The following is a 16,490-nucleotide window of genomic DNA, read 5'->3' on the forward strand; positions in this document are numbered from 1 at the left end:
ATCGCAGATTCGCACTGAAAACTCATTCGGAAACGATCGGCGAACAGTGCCGAGTTGGTTCACAAACATGTTCCTTGCAAAAACGTTCTCTAACTCGAACCGCTGACAACATTCAATTACAATTTACAATATTTCTCCTGTTCTGATCGGCAAAAAATTACGAAAAAACTCATGAATCTTCTTCCTATAGCATACACGACCGCGAATTATTTCAAAATTTTTAGTTGCCATATCGATTTTTAAAAAAATTGGAAGCATGACATTGTGATAGGATCCCCAACCCCACTACATATCTGGGTTAAAGTATGCATTATTTCTTCTGTTCGAATCGACAGAAAATTACGAAAAAATTCACGAATATTCCACCTAATGGTATACATGACCATGAATTATTTCAGAATTTTCGGTTGAAAGATTATTTTTTTAAAAAATCCAGAATTCACGAGTCTCGGAAAATCGGCAATCTTATGGTGTTGGATATTTTAAAAATTGTATTTGCAAACCAAAAATTTTGAAACAATTCACTGTAATGTGTGCCATTAGGTAGAATGTTCATGAATTTTTTCGTAATTATTTTTGATCAAATAACTAAATGAAAAATATTTTTCTTGATCACACACACAAATAACTCGTAAACAGAAGTAGTTACATATCTGTTGTTCTGCTCGACAAAAACCTACTTAAAAATTCATGAACATTCACCAAACAGCACACATGACAGTTAACAACCCTCGTATCTCATATCTCACCCTCGGGTGACTCTACCAGGATACCTCCACGAGTCACATCCCTATAATCGATCCTACAACTAAAACCAATAATCCTGGTAGAACCGATCAGCTCTGTTCGATCTCGAAACCTCCGTATCAAATGGTATCGTATCAACGGTGAGCATCTAGTAAATACAAAATCCTCGGAAACTTTCGAAGGCACGAAAACGATCTTTCCTTAGCGTTCTCCTCCGTCAAGGTCCTGCTGGAGAGAACGATGACCGAAAAGCGAGACAAAGGGAGACAGAAGCCCAGACACAGAGTGTGGGGGGTGGGGGGAGCGGCAGATAAAGAGAGACAGACCTAGTCTGATATCCAAGAAGAAGGGAGGAAGAAGAAGAAGAAGAAGAAGAAGGGTCGGGGGTGGAGAGAGGATGCAGAGCTCGGCGTACAAAGCCAGACACGATCGTTTCCCACCGAAGAAGTGAAAAGTGATGGTGCAATTTTAACGGTGACATACCTAAAACAGCTTGCTTGGAAAACGCAACCTCGATAAGAACCCTCGACAAGAAGGGTTGTACTCCTAGCCGCGATGTATCACTGCAGAGAGACGTTGCACGAGCAAGAATTCTAACGTGCGCACGTCACTTTGTCCTGGTTCCCATGGCGATCACCAAACTGGATTAGTAAAAAAGGGTCCGGGTCTGGAAAGACCCAGCCGATGTCCTAATCGACGCGCACACGCCAGGACGACACAGCGGTGCGCACCACAGCTAGATTAACCGGTATACGCCGCGGCTAACAAAGTCAGTTAAATTAAATTAGGATTTCCACCAGTATATACACCACGGTTGGGTCCTAAGTTCGGTTAAATTATTATCCCCACTAGTATGTACACCACGGCTAGGTTAAGTCGAACTAGGATCCCCACTAGTGTACACTGCGGGGCTAGGTTAAGTTGAATTAGGATCGGCGGGCGGGCGGCGCGCGTTCTTTCTTTTCCCGGACGAAAGAATCTCGCGTTTCACGGGGCGGCCGGAGTGTGTCCCGCGGAGCCTAGCCGCCGGTTCCCGGCGCGGGAGGATGCAAGGACAAAGAGGCGAAAAAAGCCGGCGCCGAGCGGAGTGGGGATAGCCGTCGGACGGAGAAAGAGGACACGAGAGAAGAGTTGGGGGGTGAATCCGTCCGCGGGAGAGAGAGAGAGGCACAATTGAGGAACAGAGAGCTGGCCAGAGACGGAGAAAGGAGGACGCAAGAAGAGTTGGAGGGTGAGTCCTAGTAGAAGAGAGAGAGAGAGGCACAATGGAGGAACAGCGCTGGCCAATAGCTATCCAAGAGGGGCCAGAGCCGCCCAGAGAAGAAGGAGACACAAGGAGAGGGCTAAGAAGGCGGTGGGAGAGGGAGGGGGAACGTCGGTGACACACGAGCGCAGCGCGGCGTAACGATATCGAGTGGAGGTCCCCGCGGAATGCGGTGGGGAAAGCGTTGGGGGAGGGGTTCCGACGTTGTTTCAGACAGAAATGGATCGGGATCAGGAGGAAGAAGGTTCGTACATGACGCGCTTGATCGCAGGACGTCGGTTAAAGACGGCACTGAACGGAGAAAGCGACGAAACAGCTCGTCGAGACGATATCGAGTGGTTGTTTCTGGAGGGAAGCAGTGGAGGAAGGGGTTCTGACGTTGTTTCAGACAGAAATGGATCGCAAGAATCTAAAAAAGTATCGCTTGATCGCAGGACGTTGGTTAAAGACAACACTGAAGGGGAAAGCGACGAAACAGCGCGTTCAGACGATATCGAGTGGTTGTTCCTTGGGGAAGCGGTGGGGGGAGGGGTTCTGACGAAGTTGCAAATCTGAATGTATCGAGATTAGGAGGAAGGAGGTTCGTACACGTCGTGCTTGATCGCAGGACGTCGGTTAAAGTCGACACTGAAGGAGAAAAGAGGAATGTCGAATGGTTATTCCCGGGGAAAAGGTTGGGGGTACGGGTTCTGACGGGGTTCTAACATTGCTGCGGATCGGGATTAGGTGGAAGAATGTTCCTGCATGTCGCGCTTGATCGCGGGACGTCGGTTAGAGACGACACTAAAGGGGAAAGCGACGAAACAGCGCGTTTGAGACGTATTGAGTGGTTGTTCCTGTGGGAAGCGGTGCGGGAGGGGTTCCGACGTTGTTTCAGAGAGAAATTGATCGGGATTAGGTGGAAGAAGGCACGCGAAGTCGCGGGACGTTGGTTCGCGACGAGACAGCACGGTGCGACGATGTCGAATGACGATCCTCGCGGATTTCGGTGGGAAAAGCGTTGGGCGGAGCGGTTCCGACGTGGTTTCAGTCAGAAACGGATCGGGATTAGGTGGAGGCAGGTTCGTACATGGCGCGCGAAGTCGTTGAGGTCGGTTTTTCGACGGCACTGAAGGGAGCGACGAGACAGCGCGGTGCAACGATATCGAATGGTGATCCCCGCGGAGCGTATAGTGGACAGCGAGGAAGGGGGATGGTATATTGGGAGGTGGGGAGACCGGCAGGGAGGGGGGAAGAAAGATAGGGAAGCCGTACGTAGGGGGACAGGTACGGCCGTGTGTACGGTCTGGTGTACGCAGACTAGCTAGCTTGTGACTCGGCTGCCGGATACACACAGTGACGGAAGAGAGCGGCGTAACAGTAGTTGCCGGCGTCGGCGCTCTGCGGTGCGTCGGCCCGCTGACCTTGACACTGACATTGACTGAGCGAGAGAGAGACAGATCGAAAGAGGGAGAGAAGCGGACGGAGGGGCCGGGACGCGCCCGGGTAACGAGGGACCTCGGCGAGACGGTTCAAGACGGTCGAAAGTCTGGAAACAGGTTCTGTGACCAGTGGGTTTGGGTCCTCCTTGCACCTGTGCCCGGGACAAGGAGACCCAGCGGGGTGGGGTGCCAGCGATCTTGCACTGGGGAGGAAGAGAGAGAGAGATATATATATATATATATGGGCAGGTTGAAAGGCGGGAGGGCGGGGTATTATCGAAGGAAAGAGGGGACTCTAGGCGAAATAATTGACCAAGATTGAGAAAAATTCTGAAATAATATACTGTAATGCGTGCTATCAGGTAGGATGTTCGCGAATTTTTTCGTCATTTTTTGTCGAGCAAATAACTCTTAAATAACATAAATAACGTAAACAGAAGAAATTGCAGGGTGAGTATGGTTTCACTAATTATAATTTCTTTCTTCTGTGCTGATCGACAAAAAATTACGAAAAAATTCATAAACATTCTACCTAATGGCACGCACTACAGTGAATTATTTCAGAATTTTTCGTTGCGAAATCGATTTTTTAAAAAATCACAAAATTTTCAGAGTGCCAAAGCTTGAAAGGTGTGGTAGGAGAAGGGTATCAAAGGAAAGAGAGGACTAGGCGAGACGGCGAAGAAAAAGAGGACTGACTTTCGCTTTCTGTGCGCGACGACGCAGCCTAGGAGCGTCGATCAATAGCACCGCGACGGTCGCACACGTGCACACACGGACACGGATCTCGTCCGTCTCTCTCTCCCTTTCCCTGTCTACCGATACTACCCCTTCCCCCGCTGTCTCGACGGGTCGCGCGTGTGAGAGTAAACCGATTGGCATCGCTCTCCGTCAGACAACGAGGGTAGCTCGATGTATACACTAAGATAGCTCTTATTTACACTTGTGAACAATATTTTGTCAAAATTCTTTTACGGCACCTCCCCAGAGTTGTTCGAAACAATTAAAAAAGAAATCTGTGCATAGTTTCAGCGACCATGGATAACGGGAAAACGTGCCCCAAATTGATAAAATATTACAATAATTAATTAAATGTTCGTAAAAAAAAATCACTTTTCTCGAATATTGTTGAACTATTTACCCAGTCGAAAAATGTGTTTGACGAAACCTGTAGATCTGGACAAGCTGCGTCTTTTATGTTCTATTACTTTTCTTCGTAGAACAAACGGTTTTCGAGAAAATTAAGGAAAATGTCAAGGGCCTGTCAGCTAACTCGCCCGGCTGTTTTTCTTAAATATCTTCGAAACTATTTGCCGCATCGAAAAATGTGTTAGACAAAACCTGTAGATCTCGGCAGGCTGCATGTTTTATGTCGTATTACTTTTTTTCGTACAACAAACGGTTTTCGAGAAAATTGAGAAAAATATCTGCGACATATTACTCATCTCACCCGGCCGACCCGCGACGTATATTGGTCCGATGTTTTTGTCAATTTTTTTCGAAGACCGTTAGCTCTACGAAGAAAAGTAATAGGACATAAAGGACGCGGCTTGTCCAGATCAACAGGTTTTGTTTAACATATTTTTCGACTGGGTAAGTAGTTTAGAAAATATTCGAGAAAAACAATTTTATGAGCATTAAATTCATTATTTTAATATTCAATTTATTAAAGGCACGTTTTCCCGCCATGAAATAAAAGCCAAGGACCTCCGGCTACCGATCAGCAACGTCAGGCTCGAAGTCCTCGTCGCTTACCCAGCGGTCCACGCGAGGCGCAGCGGACAACGGACCGCGTGTCGCGTAAACGGCTTTTTACGCCGCACTCGAAATGTGAAACTCGTGTCGGCCACCCGCTGCACGCGTAAACTCACTCGCGTCGGAAATTGCCGCGCCAGTTTACGAGCTTGTAAACGGGCACCCCAGCACTTACTAGGATACGGACTAGTCATAACCCGGTTTCTCGGGTGCACGTGTCAGAGTGAGCACGGTTTAGTGAATTATTATATTATCTATTTCTTTTGTTCTGATTGACGAAAAATTATGAGAAATTCCATGAACATTCTACCGAATAGTACACACGACAGTAAATTATTTCAGAATTTTTGGTAGCGAAAACGATTTATCAAAATTCCGGAAGCATAAAATCGCCGATTCTCCGGCATACTAAAAACATCCGAATTTTTAAAAAATCGATTTTGCAACCAAAAATTCTAAAATAATTCACTGTCGTGTGCGTCACTAGATAGAATGTTCGTGAATTTTTTCGTAATTTTTTGTTGCGCAGAACAGAAAAAATAGAGCATAATTCATGAAACCGTGTAGTCGCTCACCCTGTAACTATGTACTTCTGTTTACGAGTTATTTGATCAAGAAAAATATTTTTTATTTAGTTATTTGATCAAAAATAATTACGAAAAAATTCATGAACATTCTACCTAATGGCACACATTACAGTGAATTATTTCAGAATTTATAGTTTGCAAATGCAATTTTTAAAAAATCCGACACCATAAAATTGCCGATTTTCCGAGACTCGTGAATTCCGGATATTTTTTTTTTTAAATAATCTTACAACAGAAAATTCTGAAATAATTCATGGCCATGTATACCATTAGGTGGAATATATTCATAAATTTTTTCGTAATTATTTGTGGATCAGAACAGAAGAAATAAATCATTCATCTCTAATTACCCTATAACTACCCTTGTGGTAGAACAATTTAATTTTGAATTTAAAACATGTCTTCAGACGTCTCCAATGAGATAGAAGAACAGAAGAATGTTATAAACATCATTTCAGTTAAAAAACATTTTCTTTCGTTGTTTATTACGCTATTGTTTCAAACAAATGCAATATTTTCGTAGCAGAAGGAAATCGAAAAATCAACATTTCAATGAAAAAATTCGACCGAACAGTTTAAAATTAATGACTAATAATATATAATATATAATAAATAATGATGTTTAAAATTACGCTCTTTTACGAGCGTAAATTAATAAATAGACTGCGGATTTTTATGCATTTGTGCATCTGAAAATTTTCAAAAAATGTAAAACTCGATAGAATTTGGTACTATTCTTATTTATTCCAAATCGAAAAAGGCTGCTACCACTGAAAACGAGATTCTATTTAATGCCACTTCCTCAAAAGTTGTCTGCAAAATTTGAAAATTGCATAAACCTCCGCAGTCTATAATAACGAACGAAATTAATGTAATTAGCGAACGAAATTAATAAATGAATACAAATTATTTTAATGAATAAAATGAATACAAATTATTCTAATGAATGAAACGAATAAACGAAATTAATGAATGAATACAAATTATTCTGACGAACGAAATTAATAAATGAATACAAGTTATTCTAATGAACGAAATGAATAGAAATTATTCAGAAGAGTAAAAATCCACTTACCTGGTTCACAGATGCAGCGAGGTGCTTCAAACTGTCTGCGTAGTTCTTCAGCACCGTGTCGGTGGTCATGCAGCTCACACGGAACTCGTAGAACATATCCAGTTTGTACACACATCTCTGGCAGATGTTTTTTGGTAGTCCATCCTCCTTAGTTATCTGCGATTGATTAACCGAATCAGTGTGTAGCCAAAAGAAAAAGGCAAATATCATTTCGTTTCCACTTATCATGTACTTGCAGCGCTTTATTTTTAATCGATTATCATAATCCCAATTTATCATCGACCGATGATGCATTCTTTTATCTTTGATTGCGCAGTCGAATTACCCTGCGTCGAAAACTTTGAGATACTTTTATGCAGACCAACGTAAAAGTAGGAAATTATCTAAGCTAAATGTTCTCTGAATTATTTTGGTCTGTTGGCGAGGGTTCCGGAGTACCTATGTTCATGTTCCTTTGCAATTTAAAACTTTTGAATTTCAATTCGAACTTGAATTTTAAGGTTTCAATTTGAACTTGAACTTTTCCATTTCAATTTGAACTTGAACTATCGAATTTCGACCTGATCTATCCAACTTTTGAATTCCAACACGAACCTTTGAATTTCAATACGACCTTTTTTCAAATTGAAGTTTCGAATTTCAAATTGAACCTTTGAAGTTTACCTTGGGAATAGAAGATGTTCTGAATGAAAGTTGAATGGTGTCAGATGGTGCGTAATATGCGACCGGTTTTGTGCACTTTTGTGCATAAGAAAAAAGCTTCGGCGCATCAGTAAAATGTAACTGTGTTTTACGTTTAAATGGAAGCCTGTTTTCGACTGCACATAATGTTATCGAAGCTAAAAGTTCTCTGAATTATAACGGAACATAATTTAGTTACTCCGCCAACGCTTTCCGAGAGACCGAAATAATTCAAAGAACTTTTAGCTTGGATAACTTCCTAACTCTAAGGCACAGTGTAGTTGCATTTTTCTGATGCACAGAAGTGCATAAAATTAGTCAGCGCATTACACACTGTCCGATATTATTCAACTTTGACTTGTAACATCTTCTTCTATTCCCAAACGTTCAGGAGGTAACAGCCTGTTTCAGTTTCGTGGGACACCCTCAATATATTCTGTAAATGTGTAACATTCTATAGAATCTACAAACGTATAATGTTTACAGTGGATCAGAATGGAAGAAAAATGTTCTGCTCACCACAGTAGGTATACAGGAACGTATTTTGAATAGTAATTGCCGCTGCTCGCCCTCCTTGTCGAAGATCTGCAGCTGATGGTTGCTCTTCAGCGAGCAAAGTCTGCACAACTCGGCGAAATTGAAGTCCTCGTTCATAGCCATTGCCTCGAACCGCGGTTAAACAGAAGCGTTCGATGGTGTCGGAGAGGTTATGTCGACTGTACGTTCTTCCCCCGTTGATTGTTTCGCCTGTTTATCGGTCGCCGTCGACGCAACAGAAACTTACTTTAAACGTGTAAATATGTTGGAAAAGGAAGGTTGATTCGATACCGAACAATTTCAACAGATACGAATCATTAATAAAACTAAATTATAGAGGAATCATTTGATCAAGACATTTGGAGAGCTTTCCTGCTGTCGCCACTGTTGTCCGGCGTGAACGATGGCCGGCTCCACATTGCGCGATGTAAGACCATCTATAGGAAGCTAGATGAGTGAATGGAACCGATTGTCTGCCGGTAAAACAGTTTTAACGTGGAACAGAACCTGTGTCGACTTTTAGCATGAAACAGAACCTTTACTAGCCTGTGGCATAAATCAGAACTAGCTCTTCAACCGATGCTTCATGCGATATCTAAAGACGCGGTAGAGATGCGATAATGTTGAAACCAATGAAGGGGAAAACGCCGCGATCTCGGCCACCGACGAGATACTGTTAATATGCGTAGCGGACGCTGATATTCACCAATATTGGCTAATCGAGCCCGCAAAGCGAGCGAGCAACAACGCCCGTCTAGTTATTAATAAATGTAAACGTTAATTATTTATTGTGTCTCCGCCGACACGCTGCCGAGATGCTACCGCGTCTCTATGTAGATAAGATATAGTATATTATTTCTCTCTTACTACACTAATTAATATAATTCTTATGTTTGTAGTTGTGTTTTCTTGTGCTACATACAAGATACCACAACGAGAAATCGGGAGACACATAAAAGTCTTCGCAATAGTTAAAAATTGTGGAAAAGACATTTATCAAACATCGAAGAAGCGCAGATAATCTCCCGCGATAAAATAGAGAAAGGAGTGCAGCGTGCACTAGTGCAGTGTTATCGCTTGTTCAGTCTGTGCTTCACGAGTAAGTTAGTTTGAACCTTCGCAACATCCATACAAGGAAGCTCCACTGCCGCATAAATAGGTAACGACTAGACGGCGGATGTTTATGTGATTTTCAATTTTTATAATCGGATTATCTTTGCGGAAAATTATGAAATAATACATTGTTATTTATGCAATTAGGAAAAATGTTCATGAATTTTTTCGTATTTTTTTGTTGAGCAGAACACAAGAAATAGAGCATATGTGTAACCCAGATATTGAGGTTGGGGATCCTATCAGCATTTTGCAACCAGAAATTCTGAAATAATTCACTGTCATGCGTGGCATTAGGTACAATGGCCATGAATTATTTCAGAATTTTGGGTTGCAAAGCAAATTTTTTAAAAATCCGGAAGCATAAAATTGCGATAGGTTGCCCAACCTCACTATGTATCTGAGTTAAAGTACACAAGAATTATGCTCTTTTTCTTCTGTTTTAGTGAACAGAATTTTTGTTTCGCAAATACTACTTTTTGAAGCAAATAAAATAGAATTTCAACGAACTTTACGAACGATATCGGAGAAGTTCACTCCATTCAATCAAGTAGAAATAGTATCAGATAATAATCGTGGTGGGATCTATGTAATCTTGATAAACGTTTAGTTAAGTATTTCCTTCTATTCGCGGAGTACGCAATTGTCTTGTGAGCGAAGTAATGAAAATTAAAAAATACTGCAACAAAAGTGAATTTTGTGTTAATTATGTAATAAGTGAATTTGGTGTGTTATATTGTTTAGTTCACTTTAGAAGCGAACAACTAAAGAATACCAAGAAATACCGCCTTAAAATTTACACAGGATTAATGTTTACAGAATATACAAGGTATTGTGATAAAATTTAGCTGCAAATATCTGCGACTCTGCTTGTCGAAGCAGCTCAAAACTGGACGAGTTTTGAAATGTGTTTAACCAATTATTTTAGCTGCGTAAGGTAGCTCCCCACCAAAGAACGCTCTGACCAACGATGACCGTCCACACCACGAATCCCATAGAGGATGAACATCCGGACGCACCGTTAGTTGGTTGCAATGAAGCACGTACGAAAAAATTTTGCAAACTTTTCGATTTCTCACAAGCCGGATTTTCAATTTAAAAATCTACAAAAATTCATGAACAACAATGACAACGATATATCAGTACTGTAATAATATAAATGTGGTCACTCCAGAACTTCCATGTGAAATCTGCATGTTTCCTATTTTTTCGAGGTTTTTGATTTTTCTCGAGCAGAATTTCTAATTGACAAGTCTGAAATAAATTGCCGAGCGTGTATTTGGGTGCTGGACACGTGTCAGATTTTTCTCATACTTTCTAAACATCGTTAACTAGGCGAAACAGGGGAAAAACTGGTTTTTCTATTGTACCCTCCTAATCCAGCTACAGGGTTGAAATTTCGCACAGTATATTGTCTCTCGATGCTCTTTCAGCTGTAGACCCAAACTCAGGAGAGACATCGCTACCCCCCTCGGACGCCAACATGGAGACGGTCACCTTTACGGACGACCAGCTGCTGGACATGTTGGAGTACTTGGAGCAGAACAACATGCAATATCTGCTGATTCAGTTCTCCGAGTTGATCCAGAAGAAATGGAACGAGGAGCGCCTCGGATTAATACTAAACATCATCTTATACTCGATCGCGTGGGTCTCGCTGAACGGGTACATACTGGCTGTGAAGCTGGACTGGCAACACATTTTGGTCCCGTGGATCCTGGCTGGCATCGGCTTAGCGTTCCTATTGGTTAGGGAAATCTTTCAATTCGTTGCGTCGCCATGTTGCTACCTGCTCACCTTTAGAAACGGGCCTAAGTTCGCGTTAGTCCTCCTCGGACTTTGGGTAGTCTGTGACAGGAAGGTCAACTCCATGAGCCCCATAGTGATCGTCCTATCGGCGTGGGAGATGGTGCTGACCATCTGCCTGTGCCCCCGCCTGTTTGTCATCATCACGTACATCAAGGGGGTGATCCGGGTGATCCTGAAGGCCTCCATCGTCTACGGGATGCTCGTCTGCGCTTTCGGCTTCGCCTACTTCATTTCATCCAACGAGGACGCCGACAAGAGCTTCGCGGCGCTAGACCAGTCCATAATCAACACCACCGTGATGCTCATGGGGGAGGGCATCAATGCCGTGACATCTTTCGAAAACAACTGGCTCATAGGTCGTTTGGTCTCCTTTCTGTTCCTCGTTGTTTTTGTCTCGTTCAATCCGGTGATCGGCCTGCTTACCAACAACATCGAGCAGAGCTACGAAGCCAGAGAATTCACCAAGTTGATCTCCAGGATCAGGTGGATCCGGTACGTTCAGAATATTCGGGTAGCAGCCGGAAAGGTTTTCAATCAAATCAGCCACTGGCGAAATCAGCTGGTCGGCTAGTTTCTTGCAGTGTGTCCAGACAGGGGTAATCGAAAAGAAATCGGGGGGAATACAAGTACCCCCTCTCTGATGACCAGAGTAATTGTATGTGACACGTTACGCGACGAGAATAGAGTGATGCGAATGGAAGACACGTTGCGCGTGCGCGATAGGGACTGAACGGAGGAATAGGATAGTGGAAGGGGATAAGGTGGAGAGAGCTTGGAGGGGGAAATGAAGTTGAAACCAACTTCATTCTAGCCACAATTGGTTTCTTGTTGTCCGACGAGAAACTTCCTTTCCAACCTAATAGTTCCTTCTTCTCGCGAGTCCCTCCCCTTCTGAGCGTGTATTCTCTCTCGCGTCCCGCGTGCTCAAATGCTCAAGCGAACACTTTTTTTTATCAGTTATTTTTTTTATTTATATATTATTTTTATTATATATTTTATTTTTATCAGGATTTTTTCGCGACGGGACCTACAGTTTTTATAAGGTGGTTACGAACACCACCTTGGGCACCACAACAGTTCAAATGGCACATGGAATAATTCCAGAGGTTCGAACCCGCGACCACGGAGTACTAGGTCCGCAGTCGCGCGCTCTACCCACTTATTGTTAGTATTATATGTATATAGTATGTAATTAAGATCTCAGTTCTATATTTATAGTAATATTATATGAGCCACTGCCGCGCCCTAAGCGAACACTTACTATTATATGTATAGTACGTAACTAGGATCTCAGTTCTCTATTTATAATAATATTAAAAGTCACTTTTTATATGCTGCAATAAATGGATTTACACTCCATACCACGGACTCCTGATTATTTTCAAATGGTTATGGGCCCAGGAACGTAAAAGACCTAGTCTAAAACAAGCCACGTGGTCAAACATACACGTCCGGTGAGTCTGATTAACATTGTCCAACAGCCAAAAAGTATTTCAATTCCCACTATGCGATTCTTATAGAGTTTCTCGCGCTCGACCTAGCTTGGGAATCCTATCACAATTTTATTGTTTAAAAATGGATTTCGCAACCAAAAATTATGAAATAATTCACAGTCGTGTGTGCCACTAGGTAGAATGTCCATGAATTTTTTCGTAATTGTTCGTATAATCGTTAGTATATTTTCGCAATTGTGTCACGTCCTCGTTGGCGCGAATCGTTAATTGAAGGTAAGCCGAAAAAGCTTCGTGTCATTCTGTCGAATCGTTGAACGACTTTAGATCTTGATGCCCCGCTAAAACATTAGATATTCAACGCCCGGAACGCCGATAGAAAATTTGTTTGTTTCTCCACGCTATCTGATCCGTCGTTAATTCGTTAACACATTCTCTTGACCGTTACGCAGCTCAAACTTGTGCTGATTATGCTCAGTCGACATTGAACACCGCTTGCTCACACTTGAACCTAAATTTCGCATAATTCTCGCTGTATACATATGTCGAATGTGATTGAAAATTAGCAAATGTAACATAATCAAACCGCCGCTCGATTAATTAATTCGCATTCTAAAAATCGAAAGAGGCAATGACAATAATCGAGGACATGAATTCGATATTTGTCACTTCTCGTTTTCTGGGCTGCGCTGTTCACGTGACCGTCGGTGACGACATTCAAGCAAGGACTCGTCGTCACGTGATCTTCATGGTCTCCACGATGACCTTGTATCTGGGATGTTTATTAAGCATATATGCTCACGTGTTGCACACACTCAGTTCGAATATAATGTCCGCCATTTTTCTTCTGTCGAGGATGGCTCTTCTTTTCGGTTGCCTCTTCGTCGACGCGGGATTGACAACATTGTGGAACCGGAAGATCCGCACTGTTCTCGCTCATCTAAGAAGCTTCGATCGCGCTACGAATTTTGATAATTACGCGAGACGTCGAATTGTGCGACATGTTTGTCGCGCGCTTTCGTTTGTTACGTTGATGTGCTGGTCGGTTACTGGATACTTGAGCTACAGGTATATAGCGAATATCCAAGTTTCAATCTTAGGAATCCACTGGTTCAGAAGTTACAGGTGTTTAAAGTTGAGTGAACCAGAAATTTTTTACTTTTTCTTGCGCGATCCTGTAGATTTTGGGAAGAGGATGACGAATGTCCAAGTTTCAATCTTAGGAATTCACTGGTTCGAAAGTTATGAGTGTTTAAAGTACGACGCATTAGCTGGCAGAAACGGTGAAAATCGGTGAACTTTAAACACCTGTAACTTTCAAACCAGCGGATTCCTAAGATTGAAATTTGGATTTTCGGCATTTTCTCGTCAAAGTCTAAAGGATTGCATTTTAAATAGTCCTAAATTTGTGGTCCCCTAAACTGAACGGCTGTCCAAACATGAAAATTGATGGAAAATACGAAGCATGTAATGGAATTTAATTTTCGGATATGTCTTATATTTTGTTAGGGTTGAGACTGGAATAACTATATCTGTACTCCGTGGAATAGCGTACACCGTCGTCGACGCGTCAGTGGTCATGCAGATCCTGATATTCGTCTGTTTCTCGTTTCTTATCAGCGAGAGGTTTCATCAACTTTGCAACATCTTAACAGTGCCCGTGGGTGAGTACAGTTTTCGAACGTGAAACAAGTTCCAAAAGTGTACCAAGTACCAAATCACCGTTAGATTTGTTTGACTTCCTTGAAATGTTGCACGAGCGAATTTCGTGGGATCATATCGTTGCTTATTATCTGTTCTGCGTTCCGTGAACTTGCACCAGGTTTGGAGCCGCGCGCAATAAATTTCTATCGATTGAAAATTATTTTATTTAATGAAATGAAGCTTTTAATACCATTTGAAATATTTCAATGTTATCCCTCAATAATATTCAACTTTTCCGGCTACATCAACGATCTAACCCCGCGGAGTTGGGAGCGGTGGAAGGGGGAGGATTCAGGAGAAAATCAACTATTGGTAATTTGATTTGCTAAAACTTTGAAATAACTATGTTAGAAAAAGGAATGCTGCTGGTGCCTAATTACCGGCCGAATAAACGTTTCCTATTGCAACAAATATGGCAGCTGCACTGTACTTTGGTGAGCGCAACCGAGTCGCTGAATTCTGTATACGCGGTGCAACTGTTGCTGTGGATTTCCTCCTTGTCCGTGAACGCGATGTCGAGAATTTATACGATATACGTTTACAAGCTGACTATCGACGAGTTAATCAGAGATTCAATAATGGCGTTTACCTGCACGTGGAACCTATTTCTGATCACGGCTATTTGTCACGAGACAGCGCGCCAGGTAACGTTTGTAAAATTCGCGCCCATTTTCTGAATTAGATGGCATGCTGATTATTTATTTTTGTATTATGTACTTGGTCTCGAAAAAGACGTCCATAAAATTTCACGAAAAAGACGTCTTTAAGAAAGGATTAATACTGGGAAAAATTCTTCTAGGCTAATCGAGTTGGTGAGATCATTTTTTCGACGTCCTCGTCTGCTTCCATGAATGGTGTACTCGTACAGGTGGGTACATTAAATTCCATTACATGATCCGTATTTTATCCGTTTTATCTATTCATCAAGGCTCTTATCCATTTTTATCTTTGACCAGCTGTTCAGTTTAGGGTATCACAAATTTTGGCCGGTTTTTTCGGTGATCCCGTAGATATTGACGAGAAAACGCCGAAAATCCAAATTTCAATATTGGGAATCCGCTGGTTTAAAAGTTACAGGTGTTTAAAGTTCAGCGATTTTCACCGTTTCCGACAGGTAAGGCGTCGTACTTTAAACACTCATAACTTTTGAACCAGTGGATTCCTACGATTGAAACTTGGATATTCGGCATCCTCTTCCCAAAATCTACAGGATCGCGCAAGAAAAAGTCGAAAATTCGTAGTCCCCTAAATCGAAGTGCAGCCAAAAAGTTTTACAATTTCGTCAGCTTTTCTCTCTCTTACGCGTGTTCGCAGGAGAACCTGAAAGCAGCGGCGTACTTCCAAGTGAGAAAGGTGTATTTCTTCACTGTGGCGGACTTCGTACGCGTCGATCTAGCACTTCTACTTTCGGTAAGATTTCGATTAAAACCACGTATATTTCTAAAATAAATGCGAAACAAGTTGACGAGCGTTGATTAATATGTTAATATGTACGTTGAAACATTATTCGAGCCTCTTTCCTCTCTTCTCGTTATAATTAGTTTACCGTATATGGTTATCGATTAATTCGAAACGATGCGTTGTTTGCAGATCGTTTCCGCCGTGACTACGTATTTGGTGATTGTTTGTTGAGCTGCGCACCGAACCACATATGTGCAATATCGAAAGAGTGGCGAATCACGGAAAAGAGACGCGCGGTAAAATTGTATAGTGCGAACGGGAAATGGGAGAATTCGTTGGCCTGTGTTTTATCGATTGATCTTTGGCATTCTATGTGACACCTGCGCGTCAAAAGAGAATATATAGGATGCCGTAACAGAATACGCGTGAAATTCACCTGATCCTTTATGAGAATATTCATGCGTTACCAAAACATACCGTAATAACCATCGTGATATACTGTATAATCAATCCTGTCTGACCCTTAGCGTTTCTAATCTGATGAGTCATTTAGGCGGAACGAAAAACCAGAAAAAAATAAGGTCGTAATTTTTGGTGTTCCAAAGAAAACCATCTGCGACAAGTTTCAACTCGTTATCCTTGCCACAACGGTAGTTGTAGAGTAAGTACGGTTTTATTAATTATGGTCTATTTCTTCTGTTCTGCTCAACAAAAAATTGCGAAAAAATGAATGAACATTCTACCTAGTGGTACACATGACAGTGAATTATTTCAGAATTTTTGGTTGCGAAATCGACTTTTTAAAAATTCGTTTTCAGTATGCCGGAGAATCGGCGATTTTATGCTTCCGGATTTTTGAAAAATCGATTTCGCAACCAAAAATTCTGGAATAATTCACTGTCATACGTGCTATTGAATAGAATGTCCATGAATTTTTTTGTAATT

At 42.0% G+C, this 16,490-nt stretch overlaps 3 protein-coding genes across 4 annotated transcripts in view; 2 read left to right on the forward strand and 1 right to left on the reverse strand.

Moving 5' to 3' along the window:
* Window positions 1-16,490, reverse strand: part of LOC143216822 (uncharacterized) — a 31,154-nt gene that overhangs the window by 9,156 nt on the left and 5,508 nt on the right. The window contains exons 1-3 of one of the 2 annotated variants that reach the window (XM_076440298.1): window positions 8,050-8,188; window positions 7,865-7,966; window positions 6,850-7,005 (exon numbers count right to left, since the gene is read on the reverse strand). In XM_076440298.1, coding sequence (XP_076296413.1) covers window positions 6,850-6,945 — 96 coding nt within the window. In that variant the 5' untranslated portion in view covers window positions 6,946-7,005; window positions 7,865-7,966; window positions 8,050-8,188. Of the gene's footprint in view, window positions 1-6,849; window positions 7,006-7,864; window positions 7,967-8,049; window positions 8,278-16,490 lie in introns of those variants that run through there. The other variant, XM_076440297.1, reaches the window with a different exon arrangement.
* Window positions 10,151-11,560, forward strand: LOC143217190 (transient receptor potential cation channel protein painless-like). Its single transcript, XM_076441121.1, has 2 exons — window positions 10,151-10,223; window positions 10,614-11,560. Exons 1-2 carry the CDS (start codon window positions 10,151-10,153, stop codon window positions 11,558-11,560), a joined length of 1,020 nt encoding a protein of 339 aa, XP_076297236.1.
* LOC143217191 (uncharacterized) lies at window positions 13,044-16,289 on the forward strand. Its single transcript, XM_076441122.1, has 6 exons — window positions 13,044-13,733; window positions 13,938-14,104; window positions 14,475-14,788; window positions 14,944-15,012; window positions 15,459-15,554; window positions 15,735-16,289. The coding sequence occupies exons 1-6, from the start codon at window positions 13,072-13,074 to the stop codon at window positions 15,774-15,776; spliced, it is 1,350 nt and encodes a 449-aa protein (XP_076297237.1). The 5' UTR covers window positions 13,044-13,071; the 3' UTR covers window positions 15,777-16,289.

Source organism: Lasioglossum baleicum, chromosome 16, assembly GCF_051020765.1.
Source record: "Lasioglossum baleicum chromosome 16, iyLasBale1, whole genome shotgun sequence".
In the NCBI taxonomy this organism is placed as follows: Eukaryota; Metazoa; Arthropoda; class Insecta; order Hymenoptera; family Halictidae; genus Lasioglossum; species Lasioglossum baleicum.